The sequence below is a fragment of the Ambystoma mexicanum genome, chromosome 5q (assembly GCF_040938575.1).
Source record: "Ambystoma mexicanum isolate Mex_15411 chromosome 5q, UKY_AmexF1_1, whole genome shotgun sequence".
Taxonomy (NCBI): Eukaryota; Metazoa; Chordata; class Amphibia; order Caudata; family Ambystomatidae; genus Ambystoma; species Ambystoma mexicanum.
This window is the reverse complement of record NC_090933.1, coordinates 189,813,678-189,837,455: the sequence shown is the minus strand read 5'-3', so window position 1 is coordinate 189,837,455 and position 23,778 is coordinate 189,813,678. Positions and strand designations below refer to the sequence as shown.

Here is a 23,778-nt window from a genome sequence, read left to right as displayed (position 1 = left end):
ATCTCCCTCCAAAACCGTTAGAGTGCTGTTTATTCACAGGTATCTTCCTATCTAACTCACATTCACTCTTGCTTTCTCTCAAATCTGGTTTCTGTCCTGTTCACTTTACTGAGACTGCTCCTCTGTATGTCACTAATTCCCTTCTCTCCTCAAGTCACTCAAAGCAATCTTCTACACTTATTCTTCTTGACTTGTCTGCAGCTTTTGACACTGACCATCGCCAAGATGCGTGCCCCCACCCTAAGGTAGGCAATCTGCCTCACGCTGCCGCTCCTCGAAGCCCACGACTCCGCCTGAAAAAACAAAAAAAAATAATTATTTTTTATACTCCAGAGCCCCTCTATAATTTGCCACATTAACCAGCTTGTGGTTATTGCCACTCATCCTCACAGCGTTTGCCTGCAGTATTTTGGAACTCGTTTGCAACCATTGGAGACCACGAGGCCTCAGCCACTTAAAAATGGCCGCCCGTAATTTTTCTTGCTGTTTCCACAAGAGGAAACACTCCATGGCCAGCTCCTACCCTGATTGGCCTGGAGGTACTCTTTATTGCCCAATAGCAAGCCGGCAGGCGTCTAAGCCGGCCCACCACCTATAGCACACCTCCCAAAGCTTCCTCCTGTCGTGAGCCTGTCAGGAGCCGGAAGTGCCGAGTGCCAGGACCTCTGCTCCTCAGTGGACTCACCTGAAAGACCCTGTACATGTCTGGCCCTGTTACTAGGGTAAGCAGTCCTTACCAATGCTAATGGGTAAATCTACATTGTAACTCATGCTGTGTTGATCACTCAGTTCAGAAGGTTGCCTTTATTGCTGTTTCAACAGTTTAAAAGTCACTTCCTGTGTTGCCTTTGTTATTGACTCTCACTCCTGTGCATTGCTGCCCTGCCTGATGGTTGTCTGACACTGCTCGGCTCTCACAGGGTTTTATGCATGTACCATACATAGGTGAATATTTATGTTCTAATTGCCTTTCTGTGTATCCCCATATTGGTGCTGCTCCTCATACTGTTTACCCTAACTTTTGCCCATACTGATACTCAGTAATACTATACCTGGCCTGTGTGGTGGTAACAAGAGCATCGATGCTTAATATATTTCGAAATGTCTGGATCACTTCAACTTATTCTGTGTGCTAGTTAGGCCACCTCTCCTTGTTTTGACTGAATACATGCCCAACACGGATGCATCACTGTGTTCTAGCCATAACGTTTAATTACCTGCTCTACTGCTCCTTATAGCCAACTGTTAACTGGCTAACCATGTCCTCACACTCTGTTACTCATTGTTAATTGCTATGCTTGCTATTGCAATGTCATGAACCAGGCGCCTAGCTGTTGCTCCTATGCCATTGGAGTAATTATTGATAACAATATTATTGTCTAGATGCCTCTGCCCTTCCCATTGATGCCCAACTATGCCTAGTCACCAGCTGAATGATAGGCATTCCCACTTGTATGCTGCTCAGTAGTCTTTTTGCGATAGCCTATTTAACACTTCCTAGGTATCTCCATGAACAATATTATACCCTGATATCACTAATTGGGTAAGATGTTAATCTTAGCATTATTATTCTGTACCATGGCTGCCACCACACACCTTGGCACTAGGAGCCAAGTATTTGCTATAGAGTCCCTATTTGCACCACTATCTGATCTCAATCACCCCATATTGACCAAGATAGTAACTAACAATGCCCTTAGTGCATTAGAGACAGAAACTCACGCTTCTCTACCTTGTACTACAACTAAATTAAACACTAGACTCCGTGCTAGATTAACTAAACTATGTGAACCATTGAGAAGATCCCTTCCACCTATTAATCTGAAAACGAATTGTAAATCTAGTCTGAAACCTAGCCACTCCAAACAGACGCCGTCTTTGGACACTTCCAACATAACTGCCCCCGAATGTGATGACACTAATTTAGCCAAACCCATTTTAGTCAAAACAGCTAGTGAGACTCTCCCCCTTAAAGGAGCGCTTCTCAATGCAAGATCGCTTGTCGCCCATGCCACTGACATAGCTGATCTCATCTCAGAAGGCAACCTAGATTTCCTTGCACTCACGGAAACATGGATTCACAACGCAGCAGGTCCCTCACTTATGCTAGCTATCCCAGATGGGACAAGACCGCGATGGTGCCCGTGGAGGGGGCATTGCCATCAGTTCTAGACTAGCCCCTACCCACATCTCACAATCATGTGAAATTCTCTCCGCTAAACTCCAGATAAATAACTCACAAACTCTCACTATTCGGTTAATATATAGACCGCCTGATCCCCTTGGTACCTTTGAGGAGGATCTGCATAACTTACTCATGAACAATCTCAAACCGTCTTCACAATTACTCCTATTAGGGGACTTTAACATAGGATTTAATGACCAAATGGACAAAAATGCCTCTGACAGTTCAATAGGACTCACTCAAAAAGTTGATAAACCAACCCATCAAAAAGGCAGAACACTGGATTGGATAGCGGACTCCAACTGTTCAGTCATTATCTCATCTATCATGCCTCTTTCATGGTCAGACCATTCATTGGTGTCCTTCTACCTATCCACTACAAGACCTACTCCATTAGCTCTGCCATTAGCGCCACCCTGCCTCCCTAGAAATAAAAAAAGTATCTCAGCAGAGAAAGTAATCCCTGTGATACTCCCTACCCTGAACGCACTGTCTGAGAATCTTGATCCCAGCATCCTAGTACATGAATATAATAAGATTATTCCCACCACACTGGATAAAAATCGCCCCCCTAAGATCCAGTAAACCAATTGCCCACTTAAATAAATGGTTTACGCCATAACTTAAAGACCATCGCATTTTGAAGAGAAAGAGTGAAACTAATTGGACACTCTGCCCTACTAATGAGAACAGAGCCAAATTAGTTTCACTCTCCTCGCATTATAAGAAAGAAATCTGTAGGGCCAAACGTGACTCCTATGATGAACGCATCACCAAATCCAACTCTAGCATGAAAGAACTCTTCTCCATTCTAAAAGAACTAGAGTCCCCAATAGCTATACCTGATATCTGTACTAAAGACAAATCTTGGTGTACAGACATCCAGCAGGCGCTAGCTAACAAAATCAACATGCTCCAAAACAAAATACAGCAAAAGAAAAGAAGCACTGAATTTACTGCATTCGCCCAAAAAACCTTTGCCTAGTGTTTCACTAACGGCACACAATAATCTTTTCCACTTTTCCCAAATGTCCATTTTGGAAGTTGAGAAAATAATCCTGTCACTGAAACCTTCTAACTGCAAAGGCGATACCTGCCCAGCACAACTAATAAAGGATGCTGCCAGAGAACTATCTCCTTCCATCACTAAACTGATCAACGCCTCCTTTGCTACAGGCTCTATCCCTGTTAACCTTAAACAATCTTGGGTACTCCCTCTACTCAAGAAGCAAACACTAGATCCCCTCATCCCCACTAATTGCCACCCCATTACTACGGTTCCATTTTTACTAAAAATGTTGGATAAAGCAGCATATACTCAAATTCAAAAACACCTTGAATTGCACAAACTGTTAGGTAATAGACAATCTGGTTTCCGCCCATTACATGGGACGAAGACAGCTCTAATTGACTTACAATCCCAAATAGATGAGCTGAGAGACAGAGGAAGGACAGTACTTCTGCTCCTACTCGATCTCTCAGCTGCATTTGACCTGGTTGACCACAAGGTCCTCGGCAGACACCTTGACGCTGCCGCCCATTTCTCCCCTGAGGGAGCTATCAAATGGATTGAATCCTTCCTGAGTTTGAGAACTATGAGAGTCTTCTCCCCCTCGGCAGCTGCTGACCCGACCCCTATCCTGTGCGGTGTTCCGCAGGGCTCATGTGTCTCGCCAACTCTCTATAACATCTTCACCAAACCCTTGTTCGATGATCTGGACCATCTGGGTGTCACCTACACAAATGATGCTGATGACACTGAGATTCTCCTCCCGCTTTCTGGGGATCATAATAAGGACTCTGAGTTGGTGAACAAAATATACATTGTCATCCAAGCATGGATGGCCACTCATGGCCTATGTTTAAACGACGACAAGACTGAGTTGATAATCCTTGGTACACAGGCTAATATCAGAAAACTAGGTAAAGAGTTTTCCTCCTTTAATATTGACGGTAATACCATCAAAGTCTCCAAGGAAGTACAAACCCTCGGTTTCTACCTGGATTCGACATTATCTTTTGACAAACAGTTAAGTCTTTAACGTCATCCACAGCTTACACCTGTAAGTTGTTAAGAGCAGGTAAGCCATTCCTCTCCGATGATAGTTGTCTGATCTTGGCTAGAGCCTTAATACTCTCTAGAATTGACTATTGCAATGCCTTATATTGTGGTGCCAATAAAACTACTTTCCGAAAGATCCAGATATTAAGAAATAATGCCTTAAGAGCAGCCATAGGCATAAATAAAAGAACCCACTGGCCTAATTCATGGAAGCATTTTATAATGGCAAAACCCCTTTGGAAAAAGCTCTGTGAATCAGGGCTCATATCTCCTCCATCAGACGCCAACATAAATGGCTGTCTACGAGTAACAAAATACAGCTTTAAGACACTGCCTCTGACACACAAAGCTCTCAACAACGCTGCCCCTAGCTACCTGACAGATAAACTTCAGAGAAGAACTTCTTCTAGACCTACTAGAGCCGACAACACTAACTGCCCGGCAATACCTAGATATAGGCTCACCACTATTGGTGGTAATAGTTTCCCTGCAAAGGCGGCAAAAACCTGGAACTCAGTTCCACAAGACTTGCGAACTGACCAACCATACCTACTCTTTAGGAAAAATGTCATAAAACACATTATTTTGTCTGACCCATAATTACTTTTCCCTCTCATCCCCTCTCTGTCCAAACTAATTAGACCCTGCCACCACCTGCCATGCAAGTGGAATGTTGCTCACCTACAAATCTAAGTATCCTAAGAAGTACTACCTCCCATAATCTCCATATTTGACCATTGGATATCGCTGTAATCTTAGTAAGCACACTCTTACAGTTCCACAAAGTGCAGTAGTTTTATGCAACTTGTACATGATATATTACTGTAGTTCTATAGATGTTATATTTCTACTTAATTTTGTGCCTGTAAATACTGAAGTCTTTGCATTAGTTCTGTACATACCTGTTTACTGCATAACTATGTAAGCCTTGCATTGCCTTTCTGTCGCGCCCTATTACCTCCGGGTCTGGTGCGCGTAATAAGTGAATAAACAAACAAACAAACAAACAAACTCTCTTCTTCTGTCTGATTCTTTCTTCCCTTAGGTTCTCATTCTTGGTTCTTAAATGGTTTAGTTCTTATCTGTCCGACCACTCTTATTCAGTCTCTTGGTCTGGTTCAAAATGTTCTCCCCGCCCATTGCACCACGGAGTCCATCAAGGCTCAGTTCTTGGTCCCCTACTTCTCTCCCTTTGTATTATCCTGTTATCCAATCTCATTTCTTACTTTAATCTCTCCTGTTACTTCTATGCTGATGACACCAAAATCTTCTTCTCTTTTTCATCCTTTTCGAACTCTCTCTATTCTACTCTTTCCAGCTAGCTCTCTGCTATCCAATCTTGGATGACCTCTCACTTTATTTAGCTGAACTCTACTAAAACCGAGCTCCTATTTTTCCCAGCGAATACTCGTCCTTCTCCTCTTCCTCCACCCCCTCTTCTTTTCCCTCCTACTTCTCTCACGTTCTCGTCTTCCGCCAACAATCTGGGTGTCATCTTCGAACCCTCTCTTTCCTTTTCTGCTCATATATTCAACACTGCTCTGGTCTGTCGTTTCCATCTTTATAATCTCAATCCTGCTCGCCCCTTTCTATCCTTCTCTACTACTAAACTTCTTACTGTTTCACTGATTTTCTCCTGTATTGACGACTGTGCTGCCCCCTTAGTTGGCCTTCCTAGTTCTCATCTCACGCCTCTCCGTTCTATTTACAATGCTGCCATTCAACTTCCTTTCTACTTCATCCACATATATCTATCGCCCTGTATATTCTATTTCTTTTCTTCCCTTTGAATTGTGTTTCTTGTTCCATCTTCTTGTTATTGTTCCTCCCACCTCACCTCCCTAATTTGTCTCTATACTCCTTCCTGCACTTTGCGGTCACAATCCCAATTTGTCCTGGTTGTCCCCACTCCTCCCTGTGCCTTCTCTCATTTCCCCTCATTCTCACTTCTCGCACCTAAACCTTGGATCTCTCTCGCTATAAATATTTGCTCTACTCCTTCACTGCATCTCTTTCGCGCTCATCTTCTTTCTACCCTTTCAAACTAATTTTGTATTTCCTTCTCTTGTCTGCCTCTTTCATTGTTTGCTGCATATTGTTCTACCTCTATGATTAAAAGTGTACAGGCATTTGGCAAACGCGCTTAATAAGCTCCAATAAATACAAATAAATATAAATGTGCTCTGCTATGCCTGACTACCTAACTCTGCCACTCCTCTAGCCCTGCACTTCAAAGACCCTTTTGTGGGCAACCCCCTATTGTGAGACAGGCCTTTGTTATGGAATTGCCTCATTGAATCCAGGCTCCCAGGAGATCTCCTGTTGTGGGTCACTGGGCCTGGCAGGAAGGAGTTACCCAACCTTCAAGAGTGTCAACAGTGTCAGGCATCGTGTCCTTTGACCGACTCAATGGAATGCAGACAGGCAGGTGCCTTGAATCGACATTGCCTCTCCTATTCGGTCGGAACTCACAGGGGTGAAAATGGGATATTAAAAATTAAATGTGTTTTTTGTGAACCATCAGCCACGATACCAAAATGTAGGATAATCCTGCCACCAGGCTGATAGTTAAGCATACTTAAAAATTTTTTGAACAGAAGTGCAGATTTAAATAATGTCTCTGCCCTGCAGTGGCTTTTTCTTTTTTTCTAAAACATACCTTTTCTGCCCAGCGTTCCAACGAGATCCAGCCTCCATAATGATCCTCTTCTGCATGCTCCATACACAGAAAGTAGGGAGGGAGGTTGATTATTACTGACATCTTTCCTCCCTGAGTAGTCCTGCCTTCACACGGTCCTAAGAAAGCTATGGCAGCATGTTAATTGATGCCCTTATGGCTTCCCATGGTGCAATGCTCCCATGCACCACCTAGTGCCGGCAAGAAAAGTTCATGCAGGCATTTATCTGGGTCAGCACACTACATAAGGGCCTACGGGCATCTCTTCCTGAAGGTACTGTACTAGTGTGCTACCCCCACTCTCTCTATTCACAACCACCCACCCTATTCTCACTCTCTCTACCCCCCACCCATGCCCCACTTTCTATATCCCCACCCAACCCCACTTTCTCTACATACTAACCTCCACCCTACCCCACTCTCTCTACCCCCACCCTACCCCCAGTCTCTACCCCAGCCACCCATCCGATTCCCACTCTTTGCCCCAGCCATCCACCCTACCCCCAATCTCTCTGCCCCCACCACCCAACCCCAATCTCTCTCTACACCCCACACGCCCTACCCCCACTCACCCATCCTAACCACATTCACTCTATAAGCCCCACTCTCTCTATCCCCACCCACCTTATGCCTGTATTCGCTACCCCCACTCACCCACCCTAACCACATTCTCTCTTTAATCCAGACTCTCTCTACCCCACCCACCCTACCCACACTACCTCTACCACCAGCCACCCACCCTATGTCCACACTCTCTAACCCACCCTACCCACACTCTCTTGACCTACACCTACCCCACCTTCACTCCTCCATCCACCCCCACTCTCCCTACTCCCACCTAACCCTCTCTCTCTACCCCATCCACCCACCTTACCCTCTCTCTCTACACCCACCTCCCTCTCTCTATGCTCATCCACCCTGTCTGTCTACTCAACCCTAACCATCTCTCTTTACCCCTACCCACACACCTTACTCCCTTCTCTCACTAGCCCCACCCACTCTATACTCTGTTCTCTCAGCCACCAACCCTACTCCCTCTCTACCCCCTCATCCCTCCTTTCACACTCTCACTTTATTGGTTACCCTCTAAGTCCCATCCTTTCTTGCTCATATTTCCTCTTGCACATCATCAATGGCACCCTCTATCAATGGCTTCGTACCTTGAACTATTCCCCTTCTCATTCTATTGTACGCCTACACCCCTTATCGCATCGTCCTTTATTTATTTAGGTATTTATTGTGTGCTTGTTAGGAGCTTATCCAATAGGAAAATACTGTTTCAAAGCACCCACAGGGCAGGGAGGGAGCGAGGGTTAGAAATACATTACAACACAATATTTAAGAGCAGAGGGGGGATGATGGAGAAGGAAGAACCTACTATGCCTTGTGAGTATTCAGAACGTGCAATTGCAGAAAGGAAGAGGGAAGAGGGGGTAAGTGCTGGGGAGTCCAAGCTCGTGCAAGCTCGTGGGTGAGCCATAGACAAAGTGCTAGGAATGTTGAGTGCTACATGGCCTGGGCCGCTCGAGGTGTAAGTGCGAGCCTCCAGAGCAGAGGGTATACAGATGCAAAGTGCTGTGGCTAGACAGGAGTTGGGAAGAATTGGTGTAGGAGGTCAAGAGGAGAGTAGGATGGAAAGAGGAGGAAAAGAGGAAAGTTTTAAGGAGCTTCTGGAATTTGAGAAGATCCTGCACAGGGGCTGGGGGAGACTATTTCAAAGGAGGGAGCCAGTAGAAGAAAGTGAGCGATCCCCCTTCCCTTCTCTTTAGCAAAACGATTTACACACAAAGAGTTGGTGCCAGAGGAGCAAAGTGGTCTAGAGGGAGAGTATTTAGTGAGATAAAGTTGAAGATAGTGTGTTCCCCGGGCCCAGACAGCCTTGTGGATGATGCAGAGGGATTTGAATTTAATCCATGCGGCAACCCGGGAGCCAGTGAAGACTTTTTAGTGAAGGAGAGATGCAGTCATGGGTTTAAGGCCAAGGATAGGTCTCACTACCCTATTCTGGATAAGCTGAAAAGGTTGCAGAGCGGAAGAAGGAAGATTCAGGAGGAGGCTGTTACAGTAGTCAAGTCGAGAGAGAACCAGGACTTGAGTCACATTGCCCCTCTGAGGGTAAGTGAGAAAAGGTAACATTCCTTTGAGAAGGAAGAGCTAATAGTTGGACTTCTTGGCAATGTCCTAAGTTTGAGGGAGGAAGGAGAGAGAGGAGTCGAAGATGACTCCAAGGTTTCTGGCTTCGGAATAAGGAGACGGGGGAGAGCACAAGGAGGAAGACCAGAGTGAGGGGAAGAAGGAGGGAGCTAACTTTGCACTCTCCTTCTTGCACTCTGATGCCTATAAATACAAAATGCAAAGAACACCAGTAAACGTCAAAACTATTGGCTTTGCCAATGCTTTTTTTATCTAGAGTAAGTTATGGGACTGTGCACGCCCTTGTGTACCCATGTCAAAGTGCAAATATGCAACAAAGTAGACTGCAATTCTGCAACTTTGTGTATGTTGCAAGAAATGTACTGATGCTGGATGCTACTGAACAGGATTTATTTTTGGAAAGCCCCCTTTCACGATAAATCAATTGTTCTCCTCTCTGTGTCGAAATTACCTTTGTTTTATTTTTATTTTTCAGCTCATTCTATCAACCTACCAGGGGAGATACAATTTGCAGTGTCAAAATCTGGACAGCTCGGGAGATGCAGATATCCGGGTGAGTAGAAGCAAATATTTAATTTGATACTGTTTCTAATTCATAGTAAAGTGATCAAAAGGGACAGTGGCTCAGGCAGTTGAAAAAAATATGTGACAATCGCTTCTTTGAAATGTAGAAGCCAAAACTACAAAAAAATAAAAAAATAAACCGAGTGGAACCTTGCTAATGGACTACAGCAGACCAAGGTTTGCAAAATGATAAGATTCTCACACTTTTCAACAAGGTTTCATGAAGTCACTGTTTTCCTCAAGAGTGTCTTTAAAAAAAAACTCAAAGTAAATGTAGTTTTTGTAAAAATGTAATGTAGCCCCCCCCCCACTAAAAATGAAACCATAACTCACACCACACGACTTCTCCAGAAAGGGCCCTTTAACTATAGTATATACCTGATGTTAAGATAACAAGGTACTAGAGGCATCAAGTCCTCCACCATGCCAATACCCAATGCATATCAGCGCATGTGGCATAAACTGCCTACATCAATGACAACCGGGGAAGAGAATAAACCAGCATCAACCAAACGGTGCAGGTGCAATGAGCTTCAAGAACAACTGTTGGCCGTAAAAGCAGATCATGGAGTTGCCCACCATGCTGGCTGGACTGCAATACCGGCGTATGACCGTAGTATAGAGCAGCCATCTCTGAGAGTGCCGGCACGCCTTCACTTCTCAGCACCCTAAGAGTAGGGGAGGGGAGCTGATCCTCACAGCCTTAGAACATTTAAATCAAGTAATTGCAAGGGTTGAGCAGAGAAGGGGAGTGCAATGGGGAGAAGTGCAAAAAAGATAAAACATAATGCAAGGCCAATCCTCTACTTTGCCAGAGTGAGCAAGATTGCTCAGGTACTGGCCCGGAAGGGAGAGCTGCATCCATCAGGCAACAGAGTCCCATCCTCTAGTGTGCCAGAGTGAGCAAGATTGCTCAGGTTATGGCCCTGAAGGGAGAGCTGCATCCATCAGGCAACAGAGTCCATTCCTCTAGTGTGCCAGAGTGAGCAAGATTGCTCAGGTACTGGCCCGGAAGGGAGAGCTGCATCCATCAGGCAACAGAGTCCAATCCTCTACTGTGCCAGAGTGAGCAAGATTGCTCAGGTACTGGCCCGGAAGGGAGAGCTGCATCCATCAGGCAACAGAGTCCAATCCTCTACTGTGCCAGAGTGAGCAAGATTGCTCAGGTACTGGCCCGGAAGGGAGAGCTGCATCCATCAGGCAACATAGTAAAATCCTCTAGTGTGCCAGAGTGAGCAAGATTGCTCAGGTTATGGCCCTGAAGGGAGAGCTGCATCCACCAGGCAGGGGAGGCCTAGAGGTATGAAGTCTCTTTCCAAACCTTAGGTGGTTTTCCTCAACCCTGAGGGTTAAAGGAAAATCGAACTGAGAAGGAACATTTTGCATTTTTGTGAAAGGAGATCCCTGATCAAACAATGAACCATGTGAAGCAGTTAGATTTCGGATTTTTATTTTGCACATCTCGGCTCCCGCGCCCTAGAGAGGTACAGAGATTAAAAATAATAGATTTAAAAAGAAAGAACAAAGGGAAAAACAAACAAAAGGTAACCTCTGGCGGTGTTCACTTCTACTTCAAGTCGAGCCTACGCTGGCTAGCCCATCAAGGCTGGGTAGCCAATACATAGCTGGTGTTGGAAGCTGCTTCTTGAATTAAATTCTCCTTTCTTCTCGTCCATGCTTTTTTCATGAAGATAGCCACTTTTGCCACCATCTCTTTGAATTGGCCACTCGGGTCATAGATCGGCATCTCCTGACAAGCCCTAATATTGGATACTTTCATAGTTCTCAGAATTAAACATTTTCTTATGTGATGATACTACAGTATCCCCCCACTCCCTCTTCCCACCCTCTCTCTGCACTTGCACGTTCTGAGTGCTCACAAGGCCTAGTAGGGCCGCCTCTATCGTGTATTGTTATATTTGTTTCATTCGCATGCCCCCTCCATGTTGCCTTGTGGGCTCTTTGAAACACAATTTACTTGAGCGCCTTACAAATGTGCAATAAATAAATTAATTAAATGGCCAGATGTACAGAAGATGATATACTGGTTTTCCAGTCGTCTGTCCACAACCATCACATTCCTTTCTTTTATTGAAGCTTGGTTAATTCAACTCAAGAGTGTTCCTTCGCAGCGTAGTGAACAGTTGCCTCTCTTCTTGTTTGGCCATTGTGTGGAAATCCTTTTGCTCTGGAGAGAATGTATACATATCTTTTCCGTGCAAGTATTTCACCCCCTCTGTCCTCAGCTCTCATTCTTTCACACTCCGTGTCTTTAGTCCCCTTTTCCCCACCTGCAATCGTAGCTCTATTCTCAGGCCATCTCTTGAAGCCAGCTAAAGACCTTTATTTCAGCTGATTTAGTTGGTCTCCCTTATTATTTCTCTTAAGGCAGCTTTTATGTAAAAGTGTTATAAACTCCTTCCAGCATGTATCAATCCAGTGGTGTGAGGCTGAGCATGAGCGTTTCACAGCATATCAGAATAGAAGCCACAGACGTCATTTCATCAAAATGCCTGGGGTAGCGGAAGTGACATCACACGACCCTTGACCTCTGATGACATCACATGAAGTGATGTCATTTGACCCCACCCCCAATTGACAATTCCTCAGTACACTAAGAAAAATATGGTTACAATATCACTGTAATATGATACACATTTCATAAAAGAATGTAGCGTTAATATCAGTGTGTACAGGTCCATATTACCAGATGACTGTGAATGTAAGCAGACGTCTAACACAATAACTTGGACTATAGTACATCACTCGGGCTACTAAACTTGGAGAGGCCTAAACCCCAAAGCAAAGACATCCAGTGCCTGCCAAGTAACCGCAACCGACCAACACACGTCCAACCAGAAAAACAATGGTCTGGAGGGTTGCCCAAAGCTGTGCCAGTGGTTATGAATGATTTGAAACCTTGCAGCCATCCTTTCTGGTTTGCCTATCTGGTAAGTAACCCACTGTATTTTTGTTAGATGGGAGATAGAGGGGAAAGAAGTGTTGCAGGTCACAGTAAGTGCAGGTTTTTTTAATTTTAAAATGTAAACAGCAGCAGCAGGTCCATGACATTAACCGTAGAAAAGGCTGATTTTATTATTTTTCTTTGGTCCTTTATATCTTTCTTAATGCCAGCATCCTCCAGCTTCTAAGCACTGGAACAGGAACTGAGCCCCCATTACACTGCATCCTCTTGTTCCCAAAGCAAGTGTGTTAACCCTGAGCTATCTTTTCAAATATATATATTTTTTGCTTGAAGAAGTAATAGATGATTTGCTTCAAATGTGAAGGGCAACTTCATGTAAATTAATTATGTCACCTTGCGTCTATCTACAGTTTGCCTGTGATGCAAGTCTGGCACATCTGGGTGAGATCACACAGTGCCGAGGCAGGATTGGTGGCAGAAGCCACTGGGGCACAACCCTCTCACCACAGGCTCACTGGATGTGCAAAGCAGACAATGAAAAACACTGATGGGATTTGCAGTCATGCTGTGCTGTCATGGAGTACTGCAGGCCGCTCTTACCCATCTCCAAATAGCTAGACCTAGCCCCCATGCCCTTCCTGTACTGGCTATGAGGTGCACAGACAGTCCCGCCTCTGAACCCAACCGTTCAGGCATCCTTCTCTAATGGACTGCCAACCTGTTAGTGATGGCGGCTTCATGGTGTTTCCTGCATCCCTGTTATTTCTTCAGCTAACATCTAGATTCTAGGTGAAAAAAGCTGTGACACGTGTATCTGCATTTGCAACCTTTTTTTCAGGTGCAACACAGACATCTGCTCTTGGCACTGCCTCTTTGTCCAGTGGCCAAGGGGTAGCAAGGACAGATCATGGGGTAGCAGAGGGGGAGCCAGGGATAGCAGCTGCTACACCTGGCTACCCCCAAATGACATCCCTGATAGAGGCACTTTAATTCTATCCTCTAATTTTGTAAAGCTCATATCCGCTTTTAGAAGAACAGATGGAGTACCTGGAGGGAGCCTAAACCTCTCCCAGAATTTTCTCTGGACAACGACTATAGCAACTGCTGCACACTCCAGTCCCCAAAGCTCTGCCCCATAAGCCAATATGCTACCACGTTTGACCTGAAAGACTACTTCCTGGGTTGCTGAAATATGGTTATTCATTGTCCTTTTGAATCTCACAGTTGTGTTCAATGCTGGCCCCTCGCCTTTTTCTTTTTCTTTCTACAAGGTAGGTTAAGAATATTACAGGTTCCAGGGTTTTACTGCACATATTGAAGTTCTTTTACTTAAGTTCTAATTTGAGTAGTTTATTCTGGTTTATGGTCATTGCATTGAAAACTTTACAACGAAAGCTTTTTGCATCAAAAATCTTAGCATCAAATGCATTTTTTTTGTTGGGGGGTCCCCCTCCAACACCCCATTTTTTTTACCTAAAAAAGATACCACAACGAAAATTAACCCTTTACTGCCCCCATATATGCATTTGATGCTAACATTTTCGATGCATATTTTTCGATGTAAAGTGTTTCGTTGGAAACATTTAGATGCAATTACCAGATACCGTTTTTTCCGATTCCTATTTCTAAGAAGTAGACATTTACAAAATCCAATAAATGCTACAATTCCACTCCGAAAAAGGATTATTGTCAGCAAGAGAATGGGGATTTGAGCAATTTTGGGGTAGCTTAATTTTTCCCCTTCAATGGGTCCTGTAGATCATTTATATAGATGTTAAACATGGTGAGGGCTACCAGACAGCTGAGGAGACGGTGAAACCTGGTAACAAAGGCTAATCACTGGCCTGGCTTGCATGGTAAATTGAAGCAAATTCACAATCTGAACACTCACTGGTATGATTAGTGTCCAAGTCAACATGTAGAAAGAAGCACAAACCACTAGGCTGGGTGTGAATTGGGATGTTGTTCCTTAGAGTGGGTGTTATAACTGTGTGAGGAACACGAGATTCTCCCTCCACTTATGCTAGAGACATAACGTCTTTACCCACTTTGGCGTCCCCAGGTAGGCTCTCGTTGGGGCCAGCATTATGGTACTCTTTCGCAGGCGGTATCAGTGTACGCTACCATCTTGATCCACGCACTGTCAGCGCTGAACCACCATCTGCACAACTCTCATGCAACATTAAGCATGTTTCCCTGTGTTTCCATGCACTCCCCCAGGTGTATGTGTGGTCTTTTTCTGATATCGCCTATGCAGATTGGAAATGTGGGACTGGTTGCCTCGCATCTCAAAACTTCTCATGTTTGTTCTCTACCTTTCCCTACCAGATTTCCGGCTGTTTCTCGATTATCCCATGTTGCGGAGTAATGTTCTTCTTGTGCAAACTTTACCTTCTTTTGTTCAGGCCCTTCCCTAGCCCTCTACCTGTTAGTTTGCCTGCTCCCTGCACCCTCTGCTAATGGATGCCATGCCATGATACACAAGAGATGGATAAGAGTTGTCAGTTAGATTAATTTACGCACTGGATAAAATAGGGTCTGGATGGACTAAGACCTAAGGGGACTATCGTACATGTACTAAGGGATGGTTTAGGATGATTTAGGACAAAAAAAGTTAGCATAACCTAAAAGTGAGGTTTAGTAGGTGTTGTCCTCACACCCGAAAAAATAATCTTCTTGGTTGCAATAAAAATGCCAAAACTTAGTTTTAATGAGTCTCTGTCCCTCTTGGGGAACCCTAATCTAATCCAAAGCAATAGTTCCAACCTAAGCTTATGAAGTATCTTCGCCTCCAGGCTAAAGACAAATTTGACGATCCTTTGCTAACACGCAAGTCCCAAAACCATATCTTATAAAAATGTAAAAAGAGGTTGCGGAGTCCCTCTACCGAGAACACACATGGCTAAATAACCTGTTCTTTGAGAAGATGCCCACTTGGGAGCGTCTACAACCATGAGATATGTCACTGATCCCTACAATCGCACTGCCCAAGGATTTTCCCAACCATTACAAGAGAACTGCATTAAGAGGTGAACGCTACTTCAGATTCAAAATATCTAATTTTGATGGTTGGACTATCTCATCTAATTAAAGGACTTGTCGCTAGGGCAGCAGGGATAAATAGCCAGACCAAGATGAAAATACAGTTAAACACGGTTTTTGTTTTCATGAAATTTAGCACAGAAAGGGCAAAACAACAAACAGGAACTATAAATGTAAATAAGGACATTTTGGGGGTCTTCCCATGTTATCTCCGTGGATTGACCCGAAGAATAAAATAAGTCTTGGTTCAAAGTATTTCCTGTACACTTTGATCCTCTTCTTCTCCGGTAATCTCCCTGTAGTCTTACGTCTGGCTAAAGGGATTCCCCAGTTCCTCTTCACCAGGTTTCTCAGGATCTTCTCTCCCTTGAATTCTAAGTCATGGGTTTAAGAGGTTCCCACACTCTTCTTCTACGATCTTCTCAGGATCTGATTTTCCTTCTTCTTTAACTAAAGCAGCAGAATTTGCCTTGCTTGAGGTTTCAGGGGAGTGGCATTTAACAGGGCCAATATCACATCCCTGTCTTAGAGTCCTGACTGCTATCTTTTTGACCACTTTGCTACACCTGTGTTGGTCTTTCTGCTCCTTGACATACCTGTTTATTCTCACATCTTTCACTTGCTCTTCTGATCAGGTCTTTAAGGATGTACATGGTATCAACATTAAGACAGACACAAGTGACCACAGTTCAAGGGTATTTATTGAACTTCAAAAAGGGTTTGAAAAACGCCTATCTAATCCAAGATCTAAAGAGGGGAGCAAGCTACGGCCATGAAATAAAAATAACGTATCTTAGTGGTGTCTTGTCAAAATAAAAGGGCCTATACTAATAAACCTATTGCCAATCCTTACCTCTAAATACAAATAGTGTGGGAACAATGTTATGTAAAAGAAAGAAGTATTCAAGAAATGATATGTCAGGATATTCAGGTTGTTGGGGTCCCTTCCACACGTTTTCAGCATGGGAAAAGGTGGTACACTCAAATTTAGCACAGTCTCTGGCATCTCTAGTACAAGGGTACAGTTGAAACATTAGCATCAGGGCCTTCCATGCCCAAGTCTCTTTGCCGTTCAAAGTCTGTTTTGTCAGAGGGCCTGATGTAACAAACAAATAATAAGTTCCTTTCCTCTTAGAATTTCACACATACTCAATTTCTCAGGCGATTCACTATTCACCTCAGATCCCCCTCCGCCGGGCTCAAATTCCTCTTAACACAATGCTCGTGGAATTTCCATGCATCCAGTTGCTCAGGTGATTCACGGTTCACCCCGGATGCCTCCTCAGCCGGGCTCAGATCTGTTTCAACACAATGTTAACACAACGTTCAGTCTTCCTCTTTGGGGCTCGGACCAATCTTAATTCATTTTAACACAAGCTTGCTTTTCCAAAAGCTCTCAGCTGATCTCCCTTGTTCGGGCTCGGACCAACTTTTTATATTTTATCAGCAACTTTCTCTACTCTATTAACATCAAAGACTTTCAATTGTGGACAGGATTTTGCTTGACCCATTGCAGGACTACTTTGATTCACAATACTTTGTCACTCTTTCGTTTTTGCCACCTTTCAGTTGGATACCTTACAGAGACCTTCGAATGAGCATGCACGCAGTGCTGGATCACTCTGTCTAAGGTATCATATCTTGGTTTCAAAGTTCAATCACTCATCTGTTGTCCAATTTTACTCGCGTTGGTTATCACATGCACTTCATACACTGTTCACTTCAGTGTTCACCATACAATGTTGCTGCTTGCAACCCTAGCTTCAACACAGACCGGTCTGGTATCTGCCACGCCAACTCACCGGCTGTGTTGATTTCACTGGTGCTGCTTTGTTGTCAGAGCCAAGGACAGTACCACGGTAGCAGGTGATTCTCCCCGCCTTGATTATCGACAGGGGAGAGCCCCGGGTACCACTGGCACACAATGCAGGATTTCCCAGCCTGGTTTCCTGCTCTTATGCTTTCTTTTCTCAAGGTTTCGTGAAATGAATGGTTCCTCGTGGAAAAGGTCAAAGGCACTTGCCTCCTTGCGATCCCTTTCTGTTTTGCCATCTTTCGCCTCGTATTAAACTACCATCTTGGAACTGCAGCTTCCTTGTGTGCTTTGCCTTTGCTCAGAGTGTGCTCTCATGCTCCGCCTTTTATCTGTGTGGGTAAATGTAATGGAAGTCAGGTGTGTGTGATGGTTAGTTATTGCCTGACCTTGCCTGACCCTGCCTGACCATTGTATTAGGACATGTCAGGTATACGGCTCGGGTGTTAGTCGGTTTTCTCTCACAGCAAGCTGTCCCGTGAGAAAGTGTTTGTGTTGTGAAAGGGGGTGGAGGGTTGAGTTCCTAAGTATCCTACCTGGTAGGATAGGGTAAAGGTGTTACAGGGAAGGGGATACTGCGTCAAGCTATCCGTTGTCCCACTCCCCAAAGACCGCTCACCCAGGTGATCCTCCCGCACTGGTCCACCCCTAGGAACTGGATCCAAAAGTGATGGCAGTGTCCTGGCCACCTGGATGACAGATCCCTGAGGACTAGCGGGTGAGACACCTTCCGGTTTCTCACAGGTCTCAACCCTAACTTCTGCCATTTACCACGTGTGCCCTCGCATACAATCCTGAATCTTACAAGCTAGGGCTTTGCCAGACTTCTGATGTTCTCTCCAACCTCCCTCTGATGTCTCAAACCAGTCTCGTGCTATCTCCATCTGATGATTTATCTTCACCTCTTGTCTACAAGTTCCACTGCACCTCTCATCTCCAAAACCTCCCCAAAACGTCTTCCTATTTCTCCTAACCCCTGCTCTACTCTGTAGTCCCCTCCAAACTGATTTACTCTCCAGTCTCCTCCACACTCCTCCTACCAACTCTCACACCAAAAGCTCACACTGTCTAACTGAGATTCTGTGCTGATGTCCATACAGGCTCGATGGGTGGGCTTCACAAGAAAAGTTGGTGTGTACATTCCCATGTAGGTTTGTCATGCCAATGTCAGAAAAAATGTTAAGTGCCTCTGGTGTCTGAACCGGCTTGTTACCGAACACTGGAGAAAAAGGAAATGTGCCTCTGATGTCTGAGCATATGTTCACTATCTGCGACAACGAGATTTATATTATTAGTTACATTGTTTCCTTTGCCCACACTTTAAACACTATACATTCAAGAAAAGTGAACAGATGTGGGTGTCCCATAAACACATGAAACACTTCTTCTGGAGGGCATGTTATTACTTATTCCCTGTTGGTCTGGCTTTCTGGAAAAATGAACGCTGAAAGGGCCAGAGTCTTCACAGAATATTTTAGCTTGTTGGCATCTGTTGTTGGTATCTGTTGCAGGAAGGGCCTTATTTGGTGTAAAGTGGGCACTCATCTAATAGTGATGAGACTTAGTGAGGGTGACCAGCAGATCCGCCCCTTAACACTCTCTTGTCTATCATCCTCTAGATTGTGGAGGCACCTGGTCACCTCGCTAGATGTCCCGAGCATCAGGGAGGGGACTTTGCCACATGCTACATAAACATCTTGTGTTCGCGCCTGGGAACTGGCTTTCCATGTTCACACACCCCGCCTGATTCAGCATTTATTTGGTGCTTTCTGTGGAATTCCTTATCTGCTACGCTTCTCATGGTGGACAGTGTGTCATGCATCCTCCTCTTCCGGCCAGTCTGCACCTATGATAGGCACATGGGTCGGGGCTACTTGTTTGTTTCTGTGGGCACCGGCAATGGGTGCAACCGCCTTGATGTGTGCACACAGGCGTAAGAAACCAGTGGTCATCATGCATGTGCAGTGCAGCGTGTTTCCAGCATTACCATGGACCCCCCACCCAAGGCCGTGGAGCACCCTTGTTCTGATGTATTCTCTGCATAACAGAGAGATGGAGGGCAGGTTGCCTTGTCCCTTAACACTTCTTATGTGTGCACCCAACCTTTGAGTTTAAGATTTGTTGGGGAGGTGCTAGCGCCTTCCTGCACCCCCCAAGCGCTTTACAATTAGGCAAGACTTCTCTAAGCACTATTGTACTGAGAAAGCCTTTTTCATGCAAATATAATCACATTTTACAAACCCTCTGCATTGTCCACAAGGCCTTCTGGGATCTTGGGCCAAAATACCTTCAACTCTCTCTTCCTAAATATCTTCCTTCTCGAGCTCTTCGCTCATCCGCCTCCAACTCCCTCAGGGTCAGCCGCTTCTCCAAGCAACGAGTTGGGGGGAGATCTCTCTCCGCAGCAGGGGCCTCCCTCTGGAAGAGCCTTCCTGCCTCCCTGAAACTTGAGGAAAACCATCTCCGGAAGCACCTCAAAACCTTCCTCTTTGCTTCTGCTTTCTCTCCCCCTCTCCCCTGCTAAATCACTGAAACTGTACTGAATCAGCAACTGGGCCACTCACCAATCTCGGTCCTTGGCCCAGCCACTCTCCCCTGCACTGCCTCCCTGGCAACCCCTGCACTGCGGGACTGTCTCTGTATCCCTACAGCCCCCTTCCCAGCACTTGTCTGCACTTATACTGCACTTGCCACCAGCTGGCCCTTACTATTTATCTTGTATTTTACTAATCACTTTGTACTGCACTTTCCCCTCTCCCTTTCCCCCTTGCACTTTTTCCCGTCCCCTCTACCCATGCACTTGCACGATCTGAATGACACCTGGCCTAGTAGGATCGTTTGTCTGTCTCCGCTTGTTCCCCCCTCCCTGCCTCGTCGCGCCTTGAAACACTAGTGTATAGACGCGTTACAAATGCCATATCATATCATATCACACAGACGTGGCCAGCCACTAAATGCAGATAGTATTGAAATATAAGGTGCAAATAACCATTAGCTGAAAACACTTGTAAATGTTATTCTAAGTAGTTTTAAAATCTCAAAGCATGGTAAAGGGCTCTGTGCCAAAAGGAATGCAGCCTGTGCTAAAAATATACTACAGGCATTGCGTGGTGTCCAGCTAGCTCTGGCAGAGCATACAAGGTAACTCGGCAGCTGTTTCCTGTCCATCAAAACACCCAGGCATGTACACAATGTAACAGTATGGGAAAACAAGGTTTCAAGGAGAATTACTGGACCAGATAAAATATGAGTATATTGAGTGAAGTGTGGAGAGTATGGCAGGAATGTGTGTTTATATATAAATGTTTATAATATAGCAAAATATGATGAACAGGAGCTACAATGTATTCTTGCTTAGGCAGCAGTATGCCAGGTAGTTTCGAACCTAAATGGAAACCCGGCCATGCAAGAAGGAAGACTGCAGCATCCCTTGTAAGGAGGAAGGACAGTTTTGGATGAGCTATGCCAGTATGCAATGACCAAGTCAAACAGTATATAAGGCGCCTGCTTAGCACCAGTCTGGCGTAGCTGGTCACAGAAGAAGGACAGAATGCCGGTCGGGGAGCAGAGTCCTTTGCCCCACCTCCCCATTTCTGTACAGATACAATTTGTTTTCCTTACAAGATAAGACTCTTGGCCTTAATTCCCTAGAGGGGTGAACTTCAATCTGGTGTGATTGTGATTATGGGTACCTGTATATTTAAGGGTTACCCCTGTAAATTGGGCTACCTTTCAGATTTCTGCATGTTTCTCCAGTGCCCCATGCTGTGGAGTTCTGTTCCTTTTTTCCTAGTTTACCACCTCCTGTTCTTCTCTGGCCCTGCCCTGCTGCCTCTCAGCCTGCCTGCTTCTTGCAAGATCTGCTTGATAGCTTCCTGCACTAGCTTCCTGTTGGCTCCCTATACAGGTCTGCTTCCTTTGCACTGGGTATCCGTTAGTCCTGGTCCTTTAACGTTGCCATCATCGTTCAGTTCTCTCTGCTCACATCAGGAAAGAAGTGCACCCCCCCCCCCGTGCCGTGCTCTGGACTGTCCCTTTAGTACTCGGTTGTGGTGTACGGAGCTAATACCAGTACTTCACACAATTACATATCGCTGTGGCGGGTTGGCGTGAGACCCATACAGTACCTTACCCTCACCGATGAGTTTCCATCACAGGCACCATGGAGAGTCCGAGGGTCTGCAGCCAGGAAGACCTATATGCAGCCTCAGCTTGACACGCAGCTCAACAAGAGGAACCAGCAGTGAACTCAGCCCAGAAGGGTCACCCATTGATGGGGGAGGAGGAGGGGTTATAATAACTGTGGCCTGAAAAGGACCCAGGTGGAGGAAAATCCTCTCCAGGATACCCCTGAGGCAAGAGGGTGGAAGGTACAAGTTTTAACCCGCTAAGAGTCTGTGGAATCCCCTATGGCATGTATAAATCAGACACTGTGGACTTGCCGCAAAAGTAACACCTTTTCATTTGGATTCGGGGTGAAGGGATGGAAGAAAAACACAGGCAACGATTCTGGACAGAAATGTGATTACATTACATTAAAGAAAAATAAACTAAAATGGAGGCGCTGCACAGAATAAATGCAAGAGAGGCTAAGGAATGATTTCTGTCAGTGCTCCGATTCAGATAATGTGACTGAGGGGTGCGGAGGGTGGAACTGCTTTAAAATGACATTGAGAAGCCCAGCCCATCTTCTGTTTTCCTTAAGCACTGAGAAAGGACACACTTGTGTAAAGATCACCCAGATGTATTTTGTGGATGGAAATGCAACGGTTCCAGAGTTTCTTTTTTCCAAACTTCAAAAGTATGAAATGCTGCTTGACACCAGAAAGAGTGAGCTATGAAATGCCAGAATCAATTTAAACTTCCTCCTTAGGTCAATATAGACCGACATTCCTTAATAATCCTGAAGGTGTCCATGCCAAATAAAAGGGACGTGATTTTCCTAAATGTGGCTTTAATGTAATTGTTGGAATGCCCATACAAATACCCCTTCATTTGGTTGTCTTAATCCATGGCGCATTCCCAAATATATTCCTAGGTTGTAAAACTGCTCAATTACAATTAAACTTCCCCTCTCGTCCTGACTGTAGTCATTACAAAATTCGACTGTGGGTAATGTCCTCTTTTGGCAAAAGGAATCCCTCTGACCCCATAGTATATGAAAGTGACAATGTTGTTTCTTTTCATTAAAGGGATGTTGTCTCTTGCTTATACTCACATCATGCATAACAGCAAGCTGCAATCTTACATCAAATAGTGACCAAGATACAATCACGCATGTTTAAGCAAGGGAACCGATTACAGACATCTCAGGTTAGCCCATGGCCGGTGGGAGAAGTTCAACCAGTGCTGCTGTATTATGCAGTCCTGCTTTTATAACGGGAAAAGAAAAGCAAAAGTTCTTTATACGAATACAAATTAGGGTGTGCTAACAAGCCAGGCTTGAACATCTCAACCTTTACAGGGCACAATTTAAGATCCTTTAGTCTGCCTTTAATGCCTATACAATGGCAGTGTGAGACCTACAAAGTGCCCAAACACAAATATGGGTATAAACAGTTTTTCTACACAACACAAAGAGAAGCTCAATGCTGTAAATCCAGTTTTAAAATAAATCACACTAGATGCAGGTTTTCCTACCTTTTATTGTACTAACTGAAAACACTATGGATTAAAGCAGTCGATTTTGGAGACCACTCTGGCCCTGATTAATGGATTATTTGCACCGAAAAAAAACGGGATTTGTGGGCCTTTCTGCCCGCAAATCCCTGTTTAACAAATGGGGATTTGCGGGCAGAATGGCGCACAAATCCTGTTTTTTCGGCGCAAATCATCCATGAATCAGGGTTCATCATCAGATGGTGCAGTGTGAAATGATTAGTAAAGAAAAAGCCGCAGCATAGTTCATTCTCGAAACAAAGACACATTTTAAATTTCTTTGGCTGAATTAACAATATGCATGGAATGTGGGTTTAGAATTGCTCTCTTATCTAAAAGACCATAACTCCTGGAAGCAGAGACTGCTTAACGGTGTAAAAATAGTTCACATTTCTAGCCGAAAGTTGCATTTAAAAATAAAATCCTTTACACGCCTGTTAAGTAAGGCCTAGTCAGTCTTCACGTGTGCCCAGGTAATTTTTTAACTGTGCAGTGCCTGCTGTTATCTCAGCGGGGCCCATGCTCGGTAATGACGCTGTTGCTAGGCACTTTATGCCTTGGTGGTCGAACTGTAAAATCACCAATGGGGTCCAAAAAGGCTGAAGGTTTCTCTTTGTCGAAAGGATATGGCTTAGCAGCTTAATAGTTTTTACGCTAGGGCACCCCAAGTGAAGAAGTAGCGTTGCTGCAAATATCA

The 23,778-nt window shown here is 44.8% G+C and overlaps 1 protein-coding gene across 1 annotated transcript in view; it reads left to right on the top strand.

Moving 5' to 3' along the window:
- The window catches only part of ELOVL2 (ELOVL fatty acid elongase 2), a 765,518-nt gene that overhangs the window by 476,667 nt on the left and 265,073 nt on the right, over positions 1–23,778 (top strand). Inside the window, exon 4 of the mRNA XM_069620714.1 lies at positions 9,554–9,631. Within this exon, the coding sequence (XP_069476815.1) occupies positions 9,554–9,631 (78 nt within the window). The remainder of the gene's footprint in view (positions 1–9,553; positions 9,632–23,778) is intronic.